This window comes from Enoplosus armatus, chromosome 3 (genome assembly GCF_043641665.1).
Source record: "Enoplosus armatus isolate fEnoArm2 chromosome 3, fEnoArm2.hap1, whole genome shotgun sequence".
Taxonomy (NCBI): Eukaryota; Metazoa; Chordata; class Actinopteri; order Centrarchiformes; family Enoplosidae; genus Enoplosus; species Enoplosus armatus.
In genome coordinates, this window is record NC_092182.1 from 9,882,073 (window position 1) to 9,892,398 (window position 10,326).

The 10,326-nt window shown below is 40.5% G+C and overlaps 1 protein-coding gene across 1 annotated transcript; it reads right to left on the minus strand.

Moving 5' to 3' along the window:
* Positions 1 to 1,013: 1,013 nt before the first annotated feature.
* Positions 1,014 to 5,547, minus strand: LOC139283200 (heme transporter hrg1-A-like). The gene is made up of 3 exons (XM_070903173.1): positions 5,418 to 5,547; positions 3,649 to 3,816; positions 1,014 to 2,359 (listed from the first exon to the last, which is right to left on the minus strand). The coding sequence occupies exons 1-3, from the start codon at positions 5,545 to 5,547 to the stop codon at positions 2,223 to 2,225; spliced, it is 435 nt and encodes a 144-aa protein (XP_070759274.1). The 3' UTR covers positions 1,014 to 2,222.
* Between the last annotated feature and the right edge of the window lie 4,779 nt (positions 5,548 to 10,326).

Here is a 10,326-nt window from a genome sequence, read left to right on the forward strand (position 1 = left end):
CAAAGCCCCCAGCTTGCTCAGTGGAAAGTGAGCCGGATTGTTTTTCAGTTTCTTAATGTCGAAGTTTATAACGGCCAGATAAAAAATGTTGCCATGGTGATTTAACCACAACATCGCAATTACCTTGATGCAATGAGACTCTGGGGGCTTACAAACAAACCAGTGTAATGCAATTAAGATATAAGTACCACCAAAAATGTCCTTAAAACACAGAGGAAGGATGCAGGAAAGCAACAAAGAGAGTGAAATAATGATAGTGGCTTTTTGAGGATCAAAGTTACTGATACTTCTTGTAAATAATGAAACACTGTGCCAGATTCACTTTCCTTTTATACTTCACATAGTAGGAGCTTTTCCTCAACAGCTGCAGGATGCATTCAGGAGACACATTTTTTCCACCAGATATTAGTCCAGTAACTGAATGACTTAATGAGTTATAATGCACCAAACACTGATAGCGCCGTAATAATTCACTCACATATTTTTCAAATCAACTTCAAAGTCTTTCTATCAGGCGGCTGCTTTAACAAAAATTATACACCAAAAATCCTCTGCGCCCACCCCCTCAACCTTCCCTTTGAGGGACAAAATAAAAATGTGGATGGGTGGAATAATTGCCTGAACTTCAAAGTGCAGGTTATTGACCTGCGTTTACTGTTGCGATTGCAGTGTGCAGTGCTGTGGGGTGTTTTTAAAAAAAAAAAATTCTCTTCCCAATTGTGGCTCGGCTGGGTGGGAAGAGTGGTTCATTCCTCTCACGGTGCAAATCCCACTCTAATGCCCAACACTGACCCGCCTGACCCGGGCTTAAGAGGAAGAAGAATGTGCAGCACCTTCAATCTGCAACTGTGACACTCTCTCATGTTGCATGGAAGTCACAAGTCTTATGAAGAAAATAATAAATTGTTTTTGTTTTGTTCTGTTAGCAAAGTACAAAGGAATTAAACGCTTCAGAGGAACAGAAACTGTAAAAAAAAAACACATTCCTTCTTAAAAAAAGAGGAACCTTTTTATTTTCAGATTTCATTCCAAAAACACACCAAAGCACAGGGGATGTCAAAAACAAAACACACATTTTATTAACGTGACTTTCAGAAACACTCTTAAAACACACACACACACACACACACACACACACACACACACACACACACACACACACTCACTACATTCAGTCAAGTGATACATGTGGATGCACGACGCCATCCTTCATTTCTGACGCGGTGATATGCAGAGATAAACAGCAAAATAATCTCATTAAGCAACAATATAAATGTCATAAATGGTTCAGGTGAGGACAATATAACATAAAGCAACATGCATGCACATTAGTGGTAGCACTACTGCCGTGAATTAAAGCCATAACTGAGGCCGCCATTTTCACACTTATTTTGTTCAAGTGTTTTTCTTTTTTGTCACACTGATAAAAATAATACAAAAAAATCATTCTTTATATTAAAAATGCCCCGTCATAGTTCAGAAATATAATGAACCAGGACATGTGGTGCTTATTTGGAACTGCACGTGAAAGGCCCTCTGCAAGACCCTGACACACTCTGTTAGAGCGGTGCTCGGATGTACATCAACTTTAAAGCGTTGCATTCACCACAGGATTGATGTCTTGTGATATGCAGATTTCATCTCTTGACCACTGATGGAAAAAAATGTCTTCATCATTCATTGCACCAGAATAAAATTAAATGTAACATGTAAGATGTAAGTTGGGATGTCAAGCACACATACTGTACGTGGTGGTTAATTGTTGGAGGGCTGACGCCCTCTGGTGGCCACAGTATGAAACTGCAACTGATCATTACCACCAGTGTGTTGCTACCAGTGTGTTGCTATGCAGCAGTTCCCTTCGCTGAGTCATGGTTAAAAATGATCATATTTGTGCAGATGCATGACTAAACTGGAGGCTAAGGAAGTGAAAATGTCACACCAGAGGATCATATAAAATAGGGCTGGATTTGTCTGTAAAGTGGCCGAGTCAACAACAAACCCTGCACACATGATAAAAAAAAAGGAGAGGAGGTTTGGGGCAGACGCTGGTCAAGAAGGCGAATGAGGAACCAGGATCAGGGTGCTCATCCACAAAACAAAGTGTTTCAGCTTCTCCTCGGATTCCTCTTAAAATGTCCTCCATCACTTTTAGGCTAAGAAGCCAGCGCAGTGAGTGGACTCCAAAGTCTGTGTGGTAACTGCAGGATGTTTAAGTGCCCTTAGAAGTCACTGAGGATGCTGATATCGGCAAACTCTTTGCGGTAGCGGTGAGCGCTCAAGGCGAGCAGGAAGGACCACTTGAGGCTCATGAAGCTCCACACACAGGACAGGTAGAGACTCCGAGGGTCAGTCAGGGCTGTGGGAGGCACAGACACAGATTAGATTCATTCATTATTATTTTTCATATTCATAAGAATTACAATTACGAATGCTTTAAAGATCAAACTTGTGTGTGTGTGTGTGTGTGTGTGTGTGTGTGTGTGTGAGAGAGCGAGAGACCTGAAAGTCACCAATATGACGCATTTAACAAGCGACGGACTCCTCCTTACTGCAGAGTGAGTCCCCTTTGAGAGCAACTGTCAAGTGATCACATGACTGATAACGTGTATGCTCTGAGCAGGAGATAAGGATGTATTTGCATGATATCCTTAATATCTCCAGTAGAAATTAACATGTGAAATGAACAACAATCTAATATATTTATCGTGTATACTTAGGGAAAAAATCTAACTGGAGAAAGAAGGAGAGAAACTGCAGCTTTTACACAAGGTACAACAAAGAAATCATATTGTACGGAGAATTTAGTACCACACTGACAAGTGCAGACAGTGAAAATGAATGGAAAGAATACCAGCTTTAAAGCAAGTATTCAAATCAAATGCAAATATAAGGCTAACACAACCCTATTTCTGAATAATATATATCATTATTATTCACCATGACCAATGATATTTTGTACAATCACTCCAGGACATGTCTCAGAAGGTGTGTGATCAAATCTGTTTCTGTACCGCAGCCGTCAAGGATTTACTCTTAACCAATGAAAGACACATCTTAAGAGCATTTTTGTCATGTAAGAAATTAGATAAAGAGCTTTTATTCTTAGGTTTGTGAGTAGATGTAAAAGTCAAAGGTTTTTACTTTTATCATTCACTTATGTCCAAAATATCACTTTTAGCAGTTTGATAATACGACCTAGACAGTTATATTTCCATTAATAGTAGTCTTGAGGAATGAAAACGAACTGCACTCTGCATTTTGTGTGAAACAAATGATATCTTCTTGACTGGAGAAACTTGCTCCACCAATTTTCCTCAGGGTTGTCAAAGGGCATTCTGGGAATTGAAGGAAATCTGCACATGAAGGAGACCCAAACGAGGCAGGTTGAGGCGGAGTGGGGACACCAAACTCCACCAGGACTCTCCAACCAGTCATCTGACTTATCAGGTCATCCAGGCTCTTTTTAGTTGAACTTGTCCCGTATCTTTTAGTATTTTAGTTTATTGTGATTATTTACAGTATTGCATGCTCTGCTGAAAAACAATTTCAACACGTGGTGAAATACAGCAGTTAACATCAACTGTAACATAAAGATCTTTTGTATGTAAGTTATGTGAAACAGGAAAGCGATGAAGGCGAACTTACACTCCTTGGTGTTGATGGCAATAGACAGGAAAGCGATGAAAGCCACGACTGCCAACAGAGAGAAGAAAACCCCGATGAAGAAGAAGAACTTGAGGCCCTTCAGCCAGGTCCTCCAGTAGTCCTGCAGGTACATGATGTGAGTGATCAGGGCCCAAAGTGCCAGCACACCTGAGGGACAAACACGACAAGTTAGCTTTCTGGAGTTTTTAGAAAGCTGGTGGTGTTTTCTCTTTTCTCTCTTTGGTAGATCCATGTTAGTGTCGTAATGCAGTTGCAATAAGCACCTGAGAGCTCTGAATACTCAAAATACTGCATTCAAAAGCGACTCTATTATCTTATTACAAACCCTAAAGCCAAATAATAAGCAGACATGGATGTCGTGAAAACAATAATGTGAATGTTAAGAAAAGATGGTTAGCAACTTTCAAACCCTTGATGTCGTAGTTTCCTTGAATGCACCAACAAGGAAAAGCTTTAAAAAACACTCTCTGCTGATGAATCACTTGATCCAAGAAAGTTTTAAATCATACATTTCTAAAATGAATGGAAACCAGTGGCAGTAACCATGGGCTTTAAAGACAACACACACACAGCTGATCATATGTAACAGCTGTTGGACCGGAGTTTGGATGGTCATGAACTTATGGTGGTGTGACAGAGCATGTTTCCAATTGCTGAGTCAATGAATCACACTTCTTTCTTCGTGTTCCCCTTTTCTTTTTTCTTACAGCCACAGTGTTGTGAATCCTAACCGTGACACATGTAAGAGCAAACCCGACTTCTCAGCAACCAGCAACAGCTCTCACTGAGTCCCAGTCAGTCCCAGTTTGATCTTTAGGAACATGTATTACAGTTTAACAACCACTAAAACTGATCACAGTCCATCCTGTGCAGAGGTTATAGATATCGACTCGCAAACCTCAGCAGTGGCTCAAAGGTCGGATCCATGGAAACAACACTTAACATATAACCAATTGCATAATTGTTGCTTATAGTCATTCTGTCATTTATAAAAGCAAACCTGTGAACCGTGTCATGAGCAATCCAGTGTAAAATCACTCACAGTGTAAAATCACTGACTCCAAATTCACAGGATCATACTGTTGTCATTTTATTGCAGCAACACTTAACACTTAATCAATCAACATTACAACCAAACACTTGTGTTTTTGTGTCTTCCAAGCAAACAATAGTTTCAAAAATCAACTTGCAGAGACTCAAAATGAATTAAGTATAGGTGATTTATATGTGGAATAAAACACTGATATGGTCCTTAAGTTGTCATAACATTTTAAAACCAAGGAAAAACTGAGGCCATATACCGCTAACTTTGTAATGTTTGGCCCATGTTTTAATATTTCTGCACTTCAGAATATGTTTGTTTTTTTTTATCTTCAATGTTATAATCAGCACCTATGGCTGCTATTTCCCCATCATTCCTAAAGTGGCATTTGGTCATTTTAGGTCAAAAGTGGCTGAAACCGTGTGAGAATGAAAGATCTGCTGCAGGATGTTAATAAAAGAATAATTTGACTTGATGGTATGACACAGTTGACGTGTCTGCCCTTCAACAACAGTCTGAAGTGTGATCTCTGTCAGCAGGTTTAGTAACTGGAGCACATTCAGCCTGAGGAGGGGGTCACTGGTGTTTATCTGAAGGCTGGAACAAAAACATGTACATGCCAGGACAGCTGTGGTTTACTAGAACACAGGCTGAATAAAAAACGGGAAAAGACAACAGTTGCAGACAGACACAGTGTTGACTCTACCTGACAGTCCTCCCATGGCTGCAGTCCACGGCTGTTTGAACGCGATGTTCCACACCAGGAAAGCAGAAAAGCCCATGAGCACACCGAACGAGGCATAGCCGATACTAATGTAGGTTTTATTAACGGCCATTATCACAGAAAAAAGCGAGGACACGAGCTCGACAAGACGAGAACCGAGTGTGTGTGTGTGTGTGTGTGTGTGTGAGAGAGAGAGAGAGAGAGAGCAGAGAGCTGCTAGTTTCAAAACAACTGCATCCGGTTAAGCTGCAAACTATCCCAAGAGGACACAATGTGACGAGCTGTGTGTGTGTGTGTGTGTGTCCTGCTGACTAACGATTGTTGTCACACACGCGGGCTAAGTGTGAAACATGACAGAGCGTTTCTAATAATAAGTGTTGTATTTTTTCTATCCAGCTGCAAAAAAGACACATTGCTCCACTCTACGTCACCTGATATTAACCAACGAGACCCCGCTCAGTCTCACGTGGAGAGGGACCGCAGCGCCCTCTACAGGACGGAAAACAAAACATCTCCACATGGACCTTCGTGGTGTGATGTCTTCGACTTTACCTGCTCGTTGTTTGGGGAGTCACAGACCAACATAGTAAGAAGAATCGCAAAATCATCCAATTGTTTTCCTTCAAATATGTTTTGATGAAGGTGACAAAGTCAGGAAGTGACCATATTATTATTATTATTATTATTATTATTATTACACCATATGAGGAAATAGTTCATGTTTTATATGTTGTATGTGCATGAACAAATATATTAGAGCTGCAACAATTAGTCAATTCATCAAATTGTTTATTGACAGGAAAATCTGCAACTACACTGATAATCGATTGATTGGTTCCAGCTCCTCAGATGTGAGGATTTGATGTTTTTCTTTGCGATATATGATTGTAAACTGAATACGTTTGGGGTTTGAACAATTCAAATGAAACAAGCAATTTGAAAGCATCACCTTGGACTGTGAACATTTATAACAGGCATTTTTCACAATTTTACGGACAAAATTATTGATCAAGAAAACAGTCTAATTGATGGTTACTTAAAGTTTTGGCCCAAAAATATATGCTATATTCCTTTTGTTTGCTAATAACCCATTAAGACATGTAAATGTGAATTGTTCTACATCCTCAGACGCCACATAGACAACTGTGTGTGTGTGTGTGTGTGTGTGTGTGTGTGTGTGTGTGTGAGAGAGAGAGAGAGAGAGAGAGAGAGAGAGAGAGAGAGAGAGAGAGAGGACTGTTACATGCAACTGTGTGGGAACTTGCAACACACATAGATTTATGTGTCGACACACCGATTTAGGCTCTCCGAGACTCCAAACAGAAGTACTGCTTCATTTTCTGTAGAGGACTTCTGAAACATGACTTCAGTTCAAAATCAAGTTCATAAGTGATTCTTGTAAAATGTATTAATGTATGGCTCGGGGTCTACAGGAACCCAAACAGAACAAAAGACTAAAGACTACTAGAGTATTTAAGACTACTGACAGACTTAATGAGGTTAGATATAAGAGCGTTTATTTTTGGACGTTCAAACCTTCTGTTTCCGAACTACAGTAACATTATCACAGGATTTAGCACTTCTTCTGCTTTGGTGGTCAATTGAAATTTCACATTTGTGCCAACACAACTTCTTATACTCACACACTGATTGAAAACTTGATTGAACATTACCCAACCAACATGAGAAAGAACACTGAGACATTTAGTTGATTAATCAATTAACAGCAACAATTTCGGTAATCGGTCAATCATTTACGTCATTTTGGGTGAAAAACGCCAAATATTACGATGTTCCAGCTTTTCAAAGGTATAAAATTGCTGGTTTTCTTAGACTTGCATGAAAGTAAACTGAAAACCTTCAGACAATCAATGTGAGCTTGGGCTCAGGGACATTGAGGTAGACATGTTTCGCTATTTTCTGACATTTCGTAGACTAAATGATTAATTGAATAATCAAGTCAATGATCAAATATCAATAATAACAAAATAATCTTTACAGTAGGTGCAGCCCTAGAACAGGGCACCTTTGGAGAGTAGTAAGACGGGTAAACATGGCGTATACAAACAAATTCAATTTTGAATTGCACATGGGATCTGGCTGTCTCAACAGGCATTTCAAAGTAAAAGAACATACAAAAAATGAAAAATGTATTAATTTTGAATGAGAGAAATCTTACAGAACACATAACCAAAAACAAACTTCCTCTTAGACTGAATGAAACTAAAAAGATATTACATATTTATAATGCCAGTAGAACATTAGTGGTCAGAAAAGATCAAATTGTCGTCTACAACCAGCATGTGGTGCATGACAGCAGCGTGACGATGTGACATCAGTTTAAAACAGACTTGGCAGGTAGTAATAGAAGAAGAAATCAGCCAACTTCTTATTCATGACGTTGATGATAACCTCGTCTCTGTAGATGCGCTGAACCAGCATGTCTTCTCTGGAGAACACCAACAGATCACACCACGACGTCCCCGCCACCATCATCTCTCCTTGGATGTGCCAATAGTATGAGTGGCCCTTCTTCAGTTGCAAGACTCCGTCCTGGAAGACCAGGAACCCGCAGTCGATGAAGCTCCGGAACCGGATGCATTTGACATGCACCAGCCCGAAACTGGGCATCTCTTTGGGGTCGTACACCAACCCGTCAGGCTGTGCTCCCAGCCATGGAGCATCCGGATGGACAACCATTCCGCAGGGGGACCAGTTGACACACAACTGCCGACAGTATTCCCGAAGTGCTTCGGCCTTCATTTCCTCCTCTATCTGTACCATCTTGTACCTCGGGCATCCTTTCTGTATCTTGAACACCAGGTGCTCCGCGTGGCTACGTCCTGGTTTAAGTTTGCAGATCTCCCTGAAGCGGCTGGTCAAGCGCAGCTTACGCAGCTCCTCTACTAACTCCTTGCGTCTACGTGTTGAGTGCTCCAGAGCGCGTGCTGCCTCCCAGGTGATCTGCATGACGTTCACATGTTCCTGCTCCTGGGAACTGAGGGTAGGAAGAGCCGACGTTGGCTCCAGTGAGTGATAAGACAGGGGAAGCAGCGGTCGAGGGGGAGCGTCGTCATGCGTCTTGTAATCCTGACTTGATGGCACAGGGCACTGGTAGGACAGGGGACTACCTTTAGGGACTTTACCAAAAGCACAGTCCACTAATTCCACATCCTCTGTGAGGCCCACCTTGGCTATCAGAGGCTTCTCGTCATCAGCAACATCCTTGAAGGCTTCAGTGAGCCTTGCCAAAAAAGACTGGCAGTCAGAAGGGGCAGCGATGAAAGATTTGTAGGGCATCATCCTGTATGAAACAGGTTAATATCATTAGCATGAAAGCACACAGGTAGAACTGTGTCAAAGAAACTGTAGTCATTTAGAGTGTCACCATTCTTACCTCGGTAATTCTAGCATGGTTTTCTGCAGGGAGTGCTTTAACTTCTTCTATTTTGTAGAAAGATTTCCACCCAAGAAAAGAAAAACTCGTCATTTTATGCTTCAGCTGTTAAAAACAAACCAGGCTTGCAATGTGAACATAACATTTTATACTAGTCCTTAAGGGGATCAAGATGTTTTCCCACTGTTTTTATATAATAACATAATAAGCCTAGAAACGATATGCATCTTTTTGTGTCTCATTTGATCGAGTAAGAGCTTGACAATGAGACCAGGGAAGAAAACCTCAAGTTATACTGAATTAAAAGTCTTAATTAAGTATTGATTCAGCTGTGTGACCTCTGGAAGCGATTATCAAATGAAACAATGTTTTCAGTGCCCTTATGAGATCCTATATAATTTACTCTTTACCTTTACCTGTAATTTCAGCTGCCAGTTGGTCCGAGAACAAAAATGAATCTGTGGTGCCTGGAACACCTATTACAGTTCATTTAGTAACTTGATCATAAAGTTACATGTTAGAAACCCATTGTTTTGCTCCATTTTGTAATTTTCCATGACTTTCCCATGGCTGGAAAGCTGCAACAAACTATACACACACACACTTTTGCTGCAGAGCCCTATTTGCACTAGACTGATCTATTACATAATTTAGAATGAATCACTGTATCATTAATTTACAGTTTAATTAGTAATTCTAATCACAAGTTACGACAGCCCGAAGCGATGTCTTAAAAGTGCTTACTAAGCCTGAGCATCAGCTAAAAAACGAATTAAATTTACAGAAAAAGAAAGGAAAAAAAGCAAACAACTCTTCACATTTGTGTGGTTGATACCAGCCAAGAATCTGTATTTCTGCTTGTAAAAGTACACAACTATTTTTTGTCTGTTTCTTGACTTATCAATGAGTCATTTAATCATTTCAGCACAAACATGCACCTAATAGTAACCCAAACCTTAGCTCTGTACCTCAGACACAGCATTTTAAATTGAGTCTCTGATAATTGCTCAACAACTACATAACTTTGCTTTCAACCAGAAAATCGTTCTGCCCCAACAACGGTTAATCAATCCTGTGAAAAAACACTACAAAATCAATGAAGTGGCAGCATTTGATGACTGACCGGTGACCTACACTGATATATGTGCGATCTAGATGTTTGGGTAATAGACTTGCCTTTTTCGTTGACTTTCTATTATGTTTTTGAACTTCCCAACTTTCACTTGTGCTATCTTTGCTCCTGGATAGCTGTGGGCAAACTGGGACTGCATCTGAGTCCGATGAGAAACACTCCTCATATTCATAATTCACTTCATCAGCTGAGAGAGTGGCTGAAGAGTCCGGGTTGAACTCTGCCACTTTAATGTGGTATGAGCCAGCGATGCAGGGTATGTCTTCTTCCTCTGGGTCATTTTTCATACAATCTGGGGTAATGAAGTTATCAGCTTCCCCCGGCCCTTGTTGTTCCCATTTTATGTCATATTCAATTTCCTC